This window comes from Python bivittatus, unplaced genomic scaffold, assembly GCF_059951505.1.
Source record: "Python bivittatus isolate LINGU-HERP-01145 unplaced genomic scaffold, Pbiv_v1 ctg000220_np1212, whole genome shotgun sequence".
In the NCBI taxonomy this organism is placed as follows: Eukaryota; Metazoa; Chordata; class Lepidosauria; order Squamata; family Pythonidae; genus Python; species Python bivittatus.
In genome coordinates this window covers 3,255,488-3,273,885 of record NW_028277048.1, presented here as the reverse complement: position 1 = coordinate 3,273,885, position 18,398 = coordinate 3,255,488, and the positions used below count along the sequence as shown (strand labels likewise).

The 18,398-nt window shown below is 40.3% G+C and overlaps 1 protein-coding gene across 2 annotated transcripts in view; it reads left to right on the top strand.

Annotated features, from left to right (window-relative positions):
• VAV1 (vav guanine nucleotide exchange factor 1) overlaps positions 1–18,398 on the top strand; it is a 64,946-nt gene that overhangs the window by 28,888 nt on the left and 17,660 nt on the right. The window contains exons 4-13 of one of the 2 annotated variants that reach the window (XM_007432503.3): positions 853–918; positions 1,827–1,935; positions 2,273–2,365; positions 3,220–3,288; positions 7,810–7,913; positions 8,933–9,032; positions 11,118–11,213; positions 11,737–11,805; positions 12,851–12,937; positions 14,212–14,297. In XM_007432503.3, coding sequence (XP_007432565.1) covers positions 853–918; positions 1,827–1,935; positions 2,273–2,365; positions 3,220–3,288; positions 7,810–7,913; positions 8,933–9,032; positions 11,118–11,213; positions 11,737–11,805; positions 12,851–12,937; positions 14,212–14,297 — 879 coding nt within the window. The remainder of the gene's footprint in view (positions 1–852; positions 919–1,826; positions 1,936–2,272; positions 2,366–3,219; positions 3,289–7,809; positions 7,914–8,932; positions 9,033–11,117; positions 11,214–11,736; positions 11,806–12,850; positions 12,938–14,211; positions 14,298–18,398) is intronic. The other variant, XM_088137665.1, reaches the window with a different exon arrangement.

The following is an 18,398-nucleotide window of genomic DNA, read 5'->3' as shown; positions in this document are numbered from 1 at the left end:
CTGTAAATAAGGACAGCACCCTTTGCCAGCATTGCATCTGTGGCAGGATTGAGTTTGCCAATGGAGGCAGGAAATTGTATGTCACTGTAGTATTCTGTAAGATCAAAGGGTGGGTGCATAGCACTTTAACTCAGCTGTGAGGAAGAGCCCAGAGAATGTGTATCAAAGGTTTCCCATCAAACTAGACAGGTGTATTGAATGGATAATCCCTTTCAGGTTATGGCTTTATGACAAATAATTTTGTGGCAAAATCGTTTCATTGCAGCATAAGCTTTGACTGACTAAAGCCCCCTTCATTAGATGCAGCCAGTGGATTTGTCCCTAATAAATGCATTCACTTTTTAAATGCCCAGGGATTCTTTATGGTTTTGATTATGGGTGAACAGTATTATCCCTCTAGAATTTATGCCACGGACCTTCTCCATTAATAGTATTGTGGGATGGGAAAACATTGATCTTTCTTTTCACCATGACTTAGGTTAAGGATGAGAAGCGGCCTTGCTTCTTTCTGGGACCATAAAACCATAAAGACATTGACTCTGATCCCATTTGAAGAAGACTTTTGCCACACAACCCTGGAGTTATTCTGCAAGCATACCCTTAACTTCTGCTTGGTGTAAACAGACAAAGCATGCAGTGTTTTCCCCTTGAGTTGTTTTGGGAGGATGTAGTCTTAGGTGCAGCTGAATTCATCCTGCACAGTCAGTAGTTCTTGCTGAGACAGAATGGCCAAGTGAGAGTACTGTGGCATCTCCAAATACTGTGGATATTACTTTTAATATTTTTATAATTGTGTGATTTGCTAGTGTGGACATTATTTGCCTGAACTTAAGCATTTGTATTGCTTCACAGGCCATTTCCCACAGAAGAGAGCATTGCAGATGATGACATCTACAGTGGTTTGTCGGATCAAATTGAGTAAGAAGGACTTTATTTTGAGAGGGGAAAGATATATCGTTCATGTCCTGGAGTTGCTTTTGGTTTTGGGTAGGGGTGGGGTGGAAGGGCTTGAATATACTGTATGTACCATTAGAAATTCAGCAGGTAAAGCATTTTCTATCACTGCATGATGGAAAAATTGTAGATTTGTTTACTGGTGTAGGCTTTCAGACCACCTTGCCTTTGCAGATGCTAGCCACAGTTCTCAGAGCATCAGGACATCTGTTGCCTAGACCACAGTCACTAAAGCCCAACTAAGCTTCAGATTTTTTTGTCTCTTTTGGGGGGTGTTATTCACATCATTGTTATAGAAGCACTGGAGTATTTGGGAGAAAAAACCTATCAGCCCTCTTTTGCCCCAAAAGGACTATGGTGTTATACTTCATCAATTTCATGTTAAAACAAAATCCTTCCCCAAATCAACTCTTCTAAGGACTGTTGCCACTGAATCTCTAGCTTCTGTAACCAAGCAGGGCATATGGGGGAAAATGTTGTCAGATTTTATGTAGGTTCCTAAACTAATAAATGCAATTGCATCTTCCACAGGAGTCTGGAGAAATGCCATAACCTGTTGGAACAAGTAAAACATATGAAGAACCTAAGCTCTTTTTTTAAGGGAAATGTCATACTGAAAGTGCACTTAAGATCTTGTTCACTAATTAGAATAGGATAGAGATACAGGCCTTCAAAAGTCACATGATGCCATTTTTGGGGCTGTTTATACCTGGCACCATCCTATAATATCACCCAGATGATTTCTTATCATCAGACTGCCACTTGGAATAAGCTTTCCTAAAATGTGGGATTTTCCACTCTTCTCTGAGAAAGGCTGATCTTGTAACTTTTACAATATGGGCTTTCCTCTTCTCTCTCTCCTTTTTCATCAGTGACACCATGGAGGAAGATGATGACCTCTATGATTGCGTTGAGAACGAGGAAGAGGAAGGGGATGAGATCTACCAGGACCTGATGAGATCAGAGCCAAGTGTCACACCAGTAAGTCGCTAGGATTTCCCTATAAGGCAGAATTGGCTGCAAAATCTCCAAACACCCCAGCAATGTATCCAAAGAAAGTATCACTTAAGCAGTTTATGTGCTAATAAATATTCATAGAGGAGAATTATGTCCCTAACAGATTGTAGGCATTTAAGAAAGAATTAAACCAAACTAAAAATAGGAAGGTCATTTTTATTCCCATTTTACAGATGGACCCTTCGGCTTATATTCATTCCCCTGGTTTCAACTGCAGAGCCCATCCAGTAGATATCCTTTCCTCCCTCCCCATAATTTTAAATAAACATGAACGTTCACTATGTTTTGTGTCTGGCAACAGCGAATGACTGAACTCGATAAAAGGAAATGCTGCCTTCAGGAAATCCAACAAACAGAGGAAAAATACACAAGCACGCTGGAATCTATTCACCAGGTATTTATGCTTGATGACCTTCTAATCCACCTCTTCCTTACCAATAGTTCAGGCTCTACGGTATTTTTTTCTGCCATGCATTTGAAAAGAGCAGCTTTCTTGGGGCAGAATTCATTGATAAGGAAGACACAAGCAGCAGAAAGTGAGCGATTCAGGCCTTCATCAGGTATCAGAAAAGAAACAAAAATGGAGTTGGTCCACATCTGCCATGATGTTTAGTACTCCATTGTTCATAGCTATCTAGAGATAAGTTGTGGTCTTGAACCCCACTGACTGGGTGCAGAAACTCCCCAGGGCTTTCTCTTCCCATTTCATTACTTAAGGCTGACACAGAAATGCTGAACTCAGCAACTTTGAAAAAATGGACCAAACATGCTGTGTTACTTTTAACATCATAGGGACTGTATCAGATCTGCACCACGCTGGGTTCTCCACAACTGCATTTGATTTGCATAGGCTGCAGGCAGGTGTGGGAGATGTGTGAGTGGAAAACACTCAGGCAGACAAGTCCTTTAAGGGTTGTTCTGTTCTGTTTTTTTATGGTGGCATGAACTTCCATCATCAATGGAAAAATACCTCCCTTATCTCCTTGCTATGGTCATGCCTAATCCAGCAACGGAGAGGTCACATACTGCGGTCAGAACATACACTCACTTCATTTTTCAAGTCTCCTGACCTTCTTCCACAAGATCTTTATGTGAGAATGGTGCAAATCTGGGGTTACTGGGTTGTCTTGGCTCCTCCCAACATGAGGTGTTCTTTCACTTAATACTATATATTTGTCCCTCTTCAGTATCTTCCCTCTTGAATGATCTTGTTACTGGGTCATTTCAACCAAGATGTTTTCTTTCCAGCATTTTATGAAACCGCTGCAACTGTTCTTGCAACCTCAGGAGCTTGAGAATATTTTTATTAATATTGAGGTAAGATGTTTCTGTGCTTTTGATTACTCTGATTTTCAGGAGTTCTGTAACAGCAGTCCTGGATAGATTTAATGCACCACCTTACAGCAGGGCTTCAAGAGGTAAATTCAATTAGCTCAGTGCAAGAGCAGGCAAGGCATTGCCCTCCAGGTATTTTTGAGAAACTTCCATGAGCACTTGTCAGGATTCCACTGCTCTGAAACCCACAGTCAAAAATGTTACCAGCATCCAGTAAAGTTGCTTCCAACATCGCACAATGCGAACTTCAGAATCAATTTCAGTGCAGAAGTCATGACAGTGGCAAAGAAACACGAAGGTTTCAGTTCCATTATGCATGATGAACTTTGCTATTTACTGATATCGTTTCACACCATAAGACAGCACTAATATGTAGAAACGGGAGATAAATCAAGTCTGTAGAAGAAAGACAATGGAAACTTGTTAATGATTAAAATTAAGAGAAGCAGCCAGAAGTACCCAGATCCTGAGCATCGTGCCCAGGTCCTGATTTAGCTTGTTTTGACACGGAGGAGGTTGTTTGTTCTTTTCTAGATTTTGCTGTTTGGGTGAACAGTTGTTTTTAGTTGTTTTAATTATGATGTTTATTTTTTTTAATTGTTAGCCACCTTGAGTTGTGTGCCAATTGAGTTGTGTGCCAACTGAGTTGTGTGCCAGTTGTGTGCCCATTGGGTGGCCATATAAATCTACAGTATATCATAAATACAGGTAGTCCCCACTTTAAGAACACTTGGGTTACAGATGACCCATAGTTAAGAATGGAGCCTATTGTAGCAAAATTCAAGTTAAATACACAATGGTTTTAGTTAATATCACAATACTACTTATACCGGCTTACATACAAATTCGACTTAAGGACAGATCTTGGGAAGGGAACTCGTTCTTAAACTGGGGACTACCTGTAAATAATAAGCACAAGAAAAATAAAGGTTTTAAAATGTATTTTCTGATATAAATGTATCTCTCTCTCTCTCTCTCTCTCTCTCTCTCTATATATATATATATACACACACACATATATATACATACACACACACTGTGTGTATGTGTGTATGTATGTATGTGTGTGTGTGTGTGTGTGTGTATATATATATATATATATATATATATATATATAATGACTAAATAAATGAAGAAAAATATTTAATTTCCTCATAACCCATTCAGTCCCTTTCACTTCTATCCCTGTGCAGCTGACATTGATTTGCAGACTGAGGGGGCAAGGCCCACCATCCTGCAACTAGCCTGGCCAGTGATGGATTTTGTAGTGCCAGGCAAGGGAAGACTGGGACTGAATTTCAGTGGTCAGCCAGCATGGTTTCAGTGTCCTCCATAGCATAATAATATCCTTCAGCCCTGGCAATCATGGCCTGTCCATAGGGAGCCAGACAGCCCCAGCCTTGAAGCTTTCCCTATCCTCTTTCCACTTGGCTACCAACACTCACCTACATTTTTACAAATAATGCCTAATGTATTTGTAGTGATTTTCAGTATGTGTTGCATTTTGCAATATGCGTCCCATGTTGCATTTTGACGCAGAAAGTATCCAGGTCTCATGGCAACAAAGCACTGAAAACCTCCTCTGCACTGCATTTGAATGAACTGCACTCTGTGCTGGGCTGGGTGTCCTCAGGAGAATTGGATAATCTAATAATCTCCCTCCTGGACAGGCTTTCCTTCTGCTACACTTGCGGCCTAGACTTCCTTCCTCCACTATGTCCTCTGCAACCTTGCTGGTTGGAGTCTGCATATGTGTCACTGCTTCCTTCCTGTCTTTCCGTGGCCACAATGATTCACCTGCAAAATTGGGCCATTTATTTTAAACAAGAATGTTGTGGCTCAATCCTCAGTCCTGAACTAGCAGCAGAATTCTGATTCCATCAAAGTCGGAGGAGCCTTTGCGTTTGTTATCCTTTCAAGGGAAGGGGGTTCCCAGTCGTGCATGTGTGACACAGGAAGTAGAGTCCCCCTGATCGTGGCTCTAGCTTCTTCCGGCTGGGTCCAGGTTGTGCAAGATTGCCCTGGAGGCAGGTGGGGCTTTCTCCTTTAATCTGCCATACAGAGGGTCTGACCACACATATCAAAAACCTTTCAGACACGAGTAGGTTGCAATCAGTTTATCTGGCCATTGGAATGTCTTAAAATCCTTTCATAACAATAACATCCAAGGCCAGAGCACAAAGCGTTTCTTATTATATTCCTTCAGAATCTTCCTCTGTTTCCTTAAAAAACGTTTCTTACATATTATTTAATTTTATTTATTTATTTATTAAATTTGTATGCCGCCCATCTCCCCCAGAGGGTGACTCTGGGTGGCTCACAATTAAAGTAAAACCTGAAAACAGTTAAAAATATAACTATCCACATTAATTAATCAAAAGTCAAACTACTATATATAAAAAGATCATACACATAAAAAGACTAAAAACATTCGAGATGACAGGGGGGTAGAATCAATTACCCCACAAGCCAATCCTAGTGGTGCAAGTCCCCATCCAGCCCCCAGGCCACCTGGCATGGCCAAGATTTCACACTCTTCCTGAAGGCCATGAAAGTGGGGGCACACTGCACCTTGGGTGGTAAGTTGTTCCACAGAGTCGGGGCCACAGCAGAAAAGGCCCTCTTCCTAGACCCCACCAGTTGAAATTCCTTGACTGGTGGGGTTCGCAACATGCCCCTTCTGCTAGACCGAGTGGGGCGGGGTGATGTAACGGGGGTGAGACAGCTCCTCAGATAACCTGGTCATGTGCCATGAAGGGCTTTAAAGGTAATAACTGACACCTTGAATTGGACCTGGAAGCAAAGCGGCAACCAATGCAGCTGGTGTAACAGAGGTGTTATATGGGCTCCCCTGGGGCCGTTCAGAACTGTCCACGCCACTGCATTTTGCGCCAGCTGTAGTTTTCGAATACTCTTCAAGGGTAGCCCCATGTAGAGTGTATTGCAGTAATCCAACCAGGAGGTGACCAGGGCATGAGTGACCATGTGGAGAGCCTCCCGGTTGGATTACTTTAATGTTATGGAGAATAAAGTTTTCATTTGCTTCCCTTTAATTCCTCTTTGCTTCTATCTATGTTTGAATGTATTATAAAACTTCATTTCTAAATGGAACAGCTAGGATGAAACTTTAACTCGAAATAATTCCCTCTGTGTTCAGTGGAATTTAATCTCAAGAAAATGTGTAAGATTTCTTCTTCTTCTTCTTCTTCTTCTTCTTCTTCTTCTTCTTCTTCTTCTTCTTCTTCTTCTTCTTCTTCTTCTTCTTCTTCTTCTTCTTCTTGATCATCATCATCATCATCATCATCTGTAAATCAACTATACATGCACTAGAAGGGAATAGCCAGTATCCAAAAGGCAAATTAAAAAACATTAGAAAAGAAATTTAGAATTTCCATGGCATTTAAATTCAACATTTTAAAACTTAAATTTAAAATTCAACATCTTAAAATTTAAATTAAAATAATTTAACATTCTTAAAAATTTAAAAAGTAGGGAAACAGAGACAATTATTAAAGCAAGTGTCCTTATTTTCTATATTTTTATCCCACCTTTCTCTAAATACTTAACACAAATGGAACTTAGCAGTCCTTACCTTTTGGACAATTGCCTGAAGGAGTTAACCTGGAACAGAAATGCGCCTATATTTTCCACAGAATAAGGGGCCTGCTGTGTGGCTCTTCCATTCGTGTAATCAATCTGTGCTTCTGATAACTGTTCTTGATTGAGCCCTCCCTGAATAAAGCTGAAGCTATTGCAGGTGGTTTTCCTACTAGTATACCGTTGGGAGATTGTTTTGTTGTTGTTGTTTAAAAAAAGGGCTTACCATAAGGAAAAGAAGATTGACCCTGCCACCTTTGCCTACTTGGCCAGCAGGACCTTGGAAGTGGTGATTCATTTGTGCCAAAACTTCAATCCCTCCACCACTTAGGGCTGTGTGGCTTTAAATAGGACAGTACCTGTCCAGAGTGGTAAATCACTCCTTATATCCTAGAATGAATGAAAACTACAGTCAAAAGGTTAAGCTAAAACTGCAATATAAAAATACTGATATTAAAACATCCAGTCAAAAACAGTATCTAAAAACCTGATGGAACTGAAAGGTTAACAACTTGCCAAAAATAAAAGCAGCGAGATCTGGTAGACTTCTTCAACAAGACATTCCAGAGTTATTAAAGCATTGTCAGAACAACTTGGCTCCCCCAGTTTTACCCTTTGCTCAAATGATGCTGGCCCAGTTTTGTCCTCTTAAGCATCCTTTCAGGGTCTTTCTTTCCTGTATTGCCAACCACCATCCAGTAGCAAAACACAGAGGAGCAGGAAGAGAGTCAGGACAAGGTGTGATTGTGGAGGCCAATTCTGATTGCTACAGCAAACACTACAGAGTTCTGAAAACTCTCCCTTGGTTATAGATATTGTTCTCACTCAGTTTTTATGCTAGTAGAAATACCAGACACAAACAAACAAATGTGTTATACTTTATCATTGATTTTTCTACTCCATCAGGAACTTTTGAAAGTTCATCGGTGCTTTCTGGTGGATCTGAAGAATGCTTTGTCTTTTAGCAACTCTCAGAATCTCTACCAAGTGTTTATCAAGTACAAAGAAAAGTAAGTTCCTTCCTCAACACGTCTAAGCTCTCAAAAAATTATGGAAATCTAAGCCAAAAGTGCCCCAGCCCCTTATCATATCCAGCTTCACAGAGATATGTTCTCTTTCACACAAATCTAGCCTTTTCTTTGAATTAGCACGATCAGATCTAAGCTGCAAAATGTATCAAGAGCTGTATTATTACAAGTATTATTGTTTTGTGAATGTGAGAGTGGAAATGCACTGCTATATGAAAAGATTGATATAGTGTTGTACCTTGACCTTTATTATTATATAAACCATGGTTTTGGAAAGATGCCATTTCTATACTGCCCCATGCTGATATCTAACACAGCAGGCATGTTATTCTATGCCCACCCCAGAGGCAGATATCTTAAATTAGGACTACCTAATCTGGCTGCAAACATTCAGATGTCCACTTGGTCATTCAGTCATTTAGTCAGCTCTGGAGATCATTTCATCAGGACTATATTTCAATAAATGCTCCTCTGAGTTCTTTTCATAAAAGTTCTTGCTAGTGTCATGAGAAATAGTATCTAGCCACCTTCATTTCTGTCAGACCCTTTCCCAGTTGACTTTGATTTTTCCTCATGTGTCTCCTGTATCTTTTTGCCTCCTCAAGTGTCCAAAATATTTAAGTTTTAGCTTCATTATTAGTCTTACTAGTGAGTAGTCTGGTTCTACTTCATCTAAGATTGAATGATGTGTTCTTTTTGCAGTCCAAAATGGAAACAAAGAGATATAGAAAACTCTAACTTGGCTGCCATCTAGTAGCCATCCATATTTTTGGAGCCCAGATCTAGTAGCCCAGTTGCTTAATTTCCCTGTGTTCCCAGGGAAATACTGTATAAAATATAAAACGTGAATCAATTTAAATTTTTCACCCAAGCAAACACGAACACTCACTAGCAATATATGCAGTACATAACCTAGGACAATAACAGCCGCTGTTCAAGGCTGAGTATTTTTCTATAGATATGTAACCTTCATTGATCCCAGTTTCTTGTTTTATTTACAGGTTCTTGCTCTATGGTCGCTACTGCAGTCAGGTTGAAGCAGCTACTAAATACCTAGACAAAGTATCAAATGACAGCGTGGATGTGCGCATGAAACTAGAGGTAAGAGATGCTATTTTTCTTTCATATGTGTGCTGGACTCTCCCATTGCACTGGAAAGCTTCTTTATCCATTGTTCCTAGTGGCGGGGATTGCTTTCATGATGATCTACAGGTCCCATATCTGTGCTGCAAGAACTAGATGACTGTTAGATGGCAACAAAGAAAAATAAAACTCTTGCCCTTTGTTGTCATCTGGTGATCATTCAGGTTTTTTGCAGCACAGATAGGATAGTCCTATTATTGCCCTGTTCTGCTTTAACAATGGTATAATCCACCTTCATCAACCTGATTCCTGCCAGATGAATTGGGATTCAATTCCCATAATTCCCAGCTAGCATGCTTGGAGGGCAAGTGGGGAAAGACTAGTTAACTTTAAAAATAAATTCTTCAATGTGTGCTGCTGTATAATTCTTGTTATATAACTTGCAGACTGTCATTATGCAGTAGGATTCTACTAAAATGCAGTGCTCCTCCTCACTTTAAAGCAGCCACATCAATCCTATTCAGACGTGGGAGAGAAAGCAGAGTAAGGGCCAGGCAGTTGGAAGCAGAGCATCAGAAGCTCTGAGGGTTTCCTTGGTGCTGGCCACTGGCTGATTTTTTCCTCTTCTCCTGACTCCCTGGTGGATTTATGCGAACTAGTGAAGCAGTGACATTGCTCACTCTCAATCGTTGCAGCCAGGAACGGGTGTCTCAGTGGCTGAACCCTTTCCCCATGGGGAGAGTCCATCTGAGAAATTTGCTTTGGGGCCCAGAGAGCTCTCCTTATGTCCCAGGTGAGAACTTTTCATTAACCAGAAATGGGCAAGTTTTTGCTGGTCATCATATTATTTTGTGGTGGGTGCTCTGGCTGCAATATCATAATGCCTCATCATATAAGTGGGCAGGGCTAAGGTTTGGGCATAGATGAGGTTTTTTTTAATATTTATTTTGAAGCTTTAAACCAAGACTTACACAATTATTAATTTATTTTCTACCTAAAATATAATGAAAACCACACTGCCAAATTTCGCTGGGAAATTGCCAGAGTTTGGAGAAACATTCAGGGCTATGGGCACGTATAGAAAAAAAATTCAAACCCTGGGCTACAGACTGTCCTTTCTTCTCCTGCAAAGGCTGCCCTTGAGCATGCTGTTCATGCCAGTAGTGTCAGTCCTGCGAAACTATTCCAAGCACGGGACCAATGTCTCACTCAGAATAATGGCCCTTCAAAGAAGGCTGTGCAACTGTCAGGGAATCAAGCATCCTATTGAAGGCTGCCCTCCTACCAATAGATGGGGTCAGGAAAAATGCATTTGAATACATTTCAGGTGCACTCAAATTAAAACACCAATACATTTGATAATGCTCTTTTCTCTCTGTTACATTAAAACTGAAAATTCAACAGCCGCTTTTGGAAGGTTCTGGATCCTCCATCCCACATCCGAGACTTTCAGGATCTTGAATGATCCTGGGCAAAATGAGAGAAAGATCTAAAGAACAAAGCCACTGCAGCAAAAATCAAATATGCAAAATAAAACCCCAGAACAAATGGAAAGAGGAAGGACAGTGTCATGTCCTAGTAACTCAAGTAGACAGAAGCCTTGCTAGTCTGGTCCAATGCCAGTGGATCTGGCAGCTACTCCAAGGCTCTAGATTCAAACAGATGGTCTTACCACTGGCATAGTAAGTTAAAAACAAGAAGTCAGGAATGGTAAATGTGGTTTTGCTGGTGTGGAGGGTCAGGAAGATGACCTTGAAGGAAATAGGCAAGAACTGTTACATAAGCCAAGGGAGTTGAGACATTCCTTAAGTCCTGGGATACAAGGTAGGATTCAAAAGAGACTCAAGCAGGCTCCTCCCTGATTCACTGGGATATAAAAGGGAATGAAGGGACAGCACAATCAGGTTTGCCGCATTCTGTTACTAAGGCCTATCTCAATAAAATATAGTTCTAATCTTCCTGTGGAGTCAGTTTCCTGATCTGGTCTACCTCATAGGGCTGATAGCTGGTAAGGTATACTTTGGCCTTGTACAATAGCTTTTTCCCTCTGCTGGGGAAGTATAAATGGCTAATGAATCATGAATCATGATTTTTTCCTTTCAGGAATGTTCCCAACGGGCCAATAATGGCCGTTTCAGCCTGCGTGACCTCCTCATGGTACCCATGCAGCGGGTCCTGAAATATCATCTGCTCCTTCAGGTAACAACGTTCTATCAGATTATGTCTCCCATGCTGTGGAGGGGGAACGAAGAACGGAGGAAGGAGGAATGATGCTCAGAAAACTTGTGGCAAGGCCTTTTCTGCAGCTTTCTCTCCGGTTGAGTTTGGGCTGGAGATATTCCCAGGAGGTTGAGCTCGGCTGACTGAGCCAGTTCCTTGATCTAAATGAGAAAGATTGGGGGGGGGGGGGGGGGGAGTTGATGGAAGAAGACAAAGAATAAACTGGAAGCCAAGAATCTTAACTTTCCTTAGACAAGTTTTCCTTGTCTTGAGTCTCCTGCCTCTTCCTCCTAGGGACTTTTTCAAAGCAACTGAACTTCCTGGACTATCTCTACTTCTTTATGCCTTGGGACAGGACTCTACAGTTCATACAGTCAGAAACCCCACCTTAGTTTCAGCTGTCAGTGGAGATGTGGCACATGAATGTCAGACAATACACAATAACTATTTATCATGTAATTGTGAAGTCTGCTAACTCCTCTGGCTCCCTTCTTTCTTCCAGGAGCTGACCAAATACACAACAGAGCCAACTGAAAAGGAGAACCTGAGGCAAGCGCTAGACGCCATGCGGGTGAGAGACACATCTTGGACCAAAAACAAGAAATGTCTTTGGGTTTAGGATTTCTGGGCATATTTAAAAAGGAAACTGGAAATTTAAGCTATTTGATGGAAGCTGCTATGAACTTGCAGCTCTGCTGGAGCTCCCATAGCCATAGTCTAAGCATCAGTGACCAGGAGAGACACTTTCTCAGTCCTGCTTCCCTGATAATGCTTGAAATGCCAGAGAGTAAAGAGAAGGAGGAGGAGGAGGAGGCATATAGAACATTTGCTCCCACTCTAATCGGAGGGTTTCCATCTTGGGACTACAACTCTCATCAACCCAGCTGCCAAGGATAATTTGAACTGTAGCAGAACAATATTTGGAGGTCAAAACTGGTTTACATTATTTCTATAGTGCAGGACTGTCTCAGAGTCAGATAATTTACTCAGTTCTTCACAAGGTTGCTCAGGAAGTAAGCTACTACGTCTTGGGTATTTGGGGAAAAGTTTGGATATAATTTTCTTGGGGATTTTTTTGATGTATGACATATTTTTTTTCTGTTCGGGTTGCTCAAGACAACCTTCAGTTTTGTGCTTCTACCTTATCTGGAAAAAAACGTGATCATTCACTCTGAAGTGAGCTTGGAATGAGGAAACGACAACTCCAGCTGCCCACAAAAGCCCACATGAAAGCAAGAGAGTGGCTTTCTTTCCTTGCAGGCTCTTCTGAGAAGCAGTTCAGGAGTTCCCAGAAAAAAAATAATTTTTACTCCTTCAGTTCATGGCTAGCGCTCTTGAATCTAATTTTTTTGTATTATCATTATCTGCTAATCTCACACTAATTTTCTTCAAAAAGAAATCATTTTTTGTCTTCCTTGATGGGAAAAGATTTGACTATGCAAAGAGTGTTTGTGGGTATTAAGTACTCACACATGTAATACATACATGTTCTGGTAAATTAAGCCAAACAATTAATAATTATTTAAGCTTACATTTTTTCTACTTGACAACTGTTTCAACTGTTTCTGGATCTTTTGTTACTGAATGAAGATCACTTTAATTATTTCTTGCATTAGGATCTAGCTCAATGTGTGAATGAGGTCAAGAGAGACAATGAAACACTGAAGCAAATAACTAATTTCCAACTTTCCATAGAGAACCTGGTGAGTGCTGCTGTGAGGGATTTGATAGAATCTGGGTTTGAAAATTTCCAGTTTCTTTTGACAGCAGTCCTGTACATTAATTACACTGGAGATGTATCAGGAAAAATATCCAGTACCAAACTAGTAGGACAGCTAACCATTACCTCACCAATCTGGTGCTCTCCAGATAAATTGCAGTCCCACTGTCTCCAGCCAGCACAGCTGTTGAACATGTTGGCTGGGAATCATGGCTTTTATCATCCATCATATCTAGAGGTCACCAGTTGTGAAAGAGGGCTATGTGGGTTCAGTCTAGGAGGGAAAATCACTATGTGGAAAATCCTAAAATAGTGCACGCACACAGTCTACCAGTAGGTTACCTGCCCTCCTCCCCAAATGCTAATTCTCTTGCTGCTCTGTTCTTTGGAAGTTCCTCCTTTAACCTCAAACTCCTCCTGAAAGTCACTGGTGGGGACTTTTGTTTATATATCTTGCCAGAGCCATTCACTCATTCATGCTCATTCTGTGCTCTCTAATTTGCCTTTGATCCTTCTATCGCTTACCTTCTCCTGGTTCCCTCTTAGTCTTTGTTTCAGGCTGTTATGTCTTGCTTAGCTCTTTTCATCTCTGAGGAATACTGTTGGGTAGTTTCAAAATGGATGTCTATCAATCCACCCTGTTCTCTAGCCCTCTGCCCACCCCCTTCCTTCTATTTCCTACTTCGGGTCCTTTTTTCACCAAGACCTGTTCTGCTTTGAACTTTCATCTGTAGAATTCTACCACTGCATTTCACCTCCTTCCACGTTGTATGTAGTCCACCCTTCTTTTTTCTTCCATGACTCCCAATCTGTTGATTCAATGGCTTTTTCAAAAGAGCTCTCTTCTTTTGCTGCTGTCTGCACTGCAAATCTGCTAATGATCATCTTCAGTTTAACGCTGACCTCAAGAACAAAGGACATTTGCTCCACTCTCCCAGTAAATATTCTTTCTCTCATTCCCAACTCTGATTCATTCCCTCCATTTGATATCTGCTCTTATTCTTAGGCTGGGAGAAGGGTAATTTTTATTCAGTACACTATATTCTGCCTTAGTACTGTGGTCTTGATGCAGAATGTTATGCTCATGGCTGCTATTTGGAAAACAAAATCTGGAGACTGAAATCACTCATGCTTCCCTTTATTAATGTGTTTTGTTATTTTTGGAGACCAGCCACTGGAAGGAGTTGGCTGTCCCAAGAGAGTTCTACATGTAACGAGTTTATATCGTGTAAAGAAGGTGGTTTATTTTCTTCCTAGTCACAATCCCTGGCTCACTTTGGGAGGCCGAAAATTGATGGGGAGCTGAAGATCATCACTGGGGAGAAGCGCTCCAAATTAGACAGGTGATGGATAGCATGAAAATTTTGATAGCAACATTCTGTGAATTCATATATCCCAAAGCCAAATGTGTCAGATATGACATTTACCAAAATACTAAAAGCAAAAGTAGTATTTGCAAACATGAAAGCATTTCATTAGCTGTTCTGCTTTTGTTGAGAAAACCTGAGAGGGTCAGAAGTAAGAGAAAAATGTTTGGGCTCAGGAGCTTCTAAGCTATTCATATCCTCATTCTGGATATTGTGTCTCAGCAATGTCTCCTCCACACTAATACATTTCTCTGGATTTTCTACTCTTTTTTGGCAGATTTTTTTTTATAGAGAGAGACATGTTTTTTGTGTCAAATCTTTGCAATCCAGTATTTCCTCTGCTGTTTCATAGTACAAACCTACTTAGTGCAGACAATGAACTAAATGGCTTTTCTGCCTTTAATTATCCAGATTGTTTTGGGTAATAGCTTTGGCTCAATTTACTGCTTCCTGCTGGATATGGTGGGAGAACTAGTGGTAGTTACCATTTGAGTAATGTTTCTTGTACTCAGCACAATCATACTTACTTCTAAATTAGGTTTATCATGTCCAGGCTGCAAAAATCTGCCTGGACATTAAATGGCATCTAACAAATTTTGCAGCCCAGGTATAGTAGCCTTATTCTAAACAGAACTAGATTGGATTATTGTAATTGCCATCATATTTGCAAATTGGGGTGGGGTGGGGGTTGTACATTTTTAAAATAGTTATAGCAAAATAGGACTTAGAGTGGAAAATACCTTTCTGTGCATTTTTAAAATATTTATAGTGAAATATAAGCAAAATAGCAATTAAAGTGGAAAATGCCCACTTTAAATAAGGGACCAAGGAGTTTGGAGACAGATGCAACAAAGTGTCCTGTATTGGCATGCACAACTACCATGAGCACTGGGTTCCTGGCCAAAAGAATGTGAAAGAGCCCCGAACTAGGCATGGTTATGGGTTATATACCCCAGAACTGTTACATAGGAATGATAAAGAAAGCAATGTCAATCAAACTGTGACCTTTACAGCCGGAACGTAACATGGAATGTAACATCTCATAATGCAGTAGGATGACCTTACTATGGCTACCCCGTCACCTCTACATTCTTCTCTGCTAATGGGACTGTAACCTGCCCTAATTATAGATACTAACAGCATGGACCATAAACAGTGACATTTATTGTGCCTGTATACTGCCTCCCTTCACACCAGGCAACAGTCTGGTTTCTGTTATCTATCTCTTTCCTCTCCAGAGTCAGCAGGTGGCCCTGGTTTGCCTGCTCCTTTGTATATCTGTGACTTTCCTCCTGCTTATCCCACGTACAGGTCATCGTACATGACCACTTTCCACAGCACTATTTCATTATCATACGTAAAAAAGAAGAAAATACTATAAATGCAAGGAGACAGTAATTTTTTCTGCTGTCTTTGGGATCAAATCTGAAGACGGAAGACATTAATCAGCTTTGAAAAATGCTTTTGTTAAAGGAGCCTTATATATGAGTAAACATTATACAGTGAGCTGAGCAGTGGAAAAGGAAATGTCAACGCAGTTAGATTTTTCATTTTAATCCATCTAATTAAAAAAAACCTACACTACCTCAAGAATTCTTAATCATTCTAGTATGAATACAACCCAAGACTGTCCTGACATCGTGATTTGTAAAGTAATGCTAGTATAGCTGTAATGTATGTATAGCATAAAGGTGCAAATGGGTGGGAAAGGCACTAAAGGAAAAGAATTCCTGAGAAAGCAGGCAGGTATTAAATATGAATATAAATGAACTAATTCAGGCTGTGCATAATTCAGATCAGGTGCTCTGAAGCATGCATGAGTGTGAACCTGATACCTGCCTGCAGTTTTAGCCACATCTTTTTCTGTCATCAGGCAGTTGCCCCCTTCCACTGCCCTCAACTGCTGTGCAACCCCAGGAAAAGATGTAGCTGCTTTAAAGAGTTACAGACAAGTGCTATGTTCATAGCTTCTAAGGCACCTTTTGCGATTTATTCCTGAAGCACTGCACAGCCATAAAACTAATAACTGTCTGAGGCCAGATTAGATATAGCATCCAACTGTATGATCTTTTCCTTTTATTTTTTAAAATCAAAAGCTGTCCTATGAGATGAGGACCATTATGGCAGAAATTGCTTTACAACTCTTGTTCCAAAATGATTACAGTACCTATATTTTCTCCTCACAGGTGGAAAGGCACCTAGGGAAGGGAGCAATTATAAGTGGAAAATTACCACAAAGGAAAAGCTGAAACAGCATTTCCAATCAGAGATTGCTTCTGCTTTAAAAAAAATTAAATTAAATTATCCTTACTTAGAAAGCGTATACTGTGGTTGTATTGGTGTACCATGCGCATATAACTAAAGAAAAAGTTTAACTACAAGAATATGTACAGTTACAGATGCAAAGACTATTCATAAATATCTATACAATGTTTTCTAAAAAATGGATGCAATGTTACAATCCAAGGAACTTCCACTCCTCCAGCATTTTCACCCCCAAACCCTCCCCTCATCCTCTGAAGCAGCCTTGAGACAGCCAGTGTATTCTCACACAGGGCTTCCAAGAACTCAGGCCAAGCTAGTCAATTCTCCCTCTCCTTGACTAATGAAGTCCAACCCTGTCTAAGTCTTGCCAGGTTGCTGTTTGTGGGTGGAGGCACGGAGAATAGAGGGTCTAAACAGCCATTGGTTAGCTAGTCTTCCTGAAGCCTGGCATGAAATCACCAAGCAGCTTAGCTGGCTGATTAGCTGATTAGCCAGAGGGGAAAGCCCAGAGGTGGAAAGTGGCATTGGTAGGAATTCCCACCAATGGGAAAGTTGCCTCCCCCAAGTCCCACAGATGTCAAACATCTCCAATCCCAAAATATTGTAGAAGCGTTATCATTTTGGACAGCCAAGCTGGAAACAATCACCTTCATTGTCCAAGGATGATACCAGTGTGGAAACAAAAGGACATGGAGCTGCTCTAGAAGTACCTTTGGTCTGTTAGGTGCCACTGAGTCAAGCCCAACAAATGCTCACCATCCCCACTTAGCTAATAGTTCTTTCAAGAACACTGCTATAATCTTCTTGATCCCATTCATTCAACTTATCTGTTGTCTTCTCCTTTTTCTACTTCTAACCTTGCCAAGAATAATATTTTTTTTATTTGTCCATCATCCACTCATCATCTGCCCAGTGTATATTAATTTCTGCTCGCTGATCAGTCTATTAGGTTCAGGACTAATTAGCTATTTCTTCTGCCAATCCACAGTACACATAGGAACCATCTCCAAATCCATGTTTTAAAAGCATCAATCTTTTCTCTTCCCTTTTCTTTGTATTCAGTTTTCCCATGTACATTAGTACAGAAAAAACCATTGTTTTAATTAGTCTGATCTTTGCTGTCATTTAAATGTCTTTATCATGCACAATCTTGTCTAACTTTGTCATTGCTTTCCTCCCTGGGTTTAAGCCCAGTATACCTTCTAACTTTATCTGTTCTTGAGCTCAAGAAAACAAAACTATTCACCTTCAGTTTTTTACCATTACAGTAACTGTAATTTCACTAAGCACTCAGTTTGTTTGTTTTTTAATATTTAATATTAACTCAGATTTTTTACTTTCATTTTTTTCATAATGAACTTGTCTACATCTTCTTATTTTTTGGCTAACAATTAATGTAGACCACAAACACTTTGTTAGTACTTCAAACTGCAGTTTTGATTTCAATTGTCATTTTTTTCCCCAATCCTACTATACTGTTTCAATTTTCACAATAACTTTTACTTCTTCCCATAGGTTCTCAAGGTCTCTTTTCTACAAATTAAACAGATACAGTACTGTATCTGTTTCTTATATTGATGTGATATTCTAATGGTAATTTCCAGGTTGTATCTTGGTGCCACATCTACTCTCTTTAATTATCTATGCTTAATTTATATACATGACATCAATTATCCATAATCTGCCCCTGGAAGTGCATCTGATTAGCCTATCTCCTGCATTACTGCATTTACTCAATCTACATTTTCCTGTGATTCCAGATTCTTTTCTTTCCTCACCTTTTGCATTCTTGTCACTCCTTAGAATGATTAT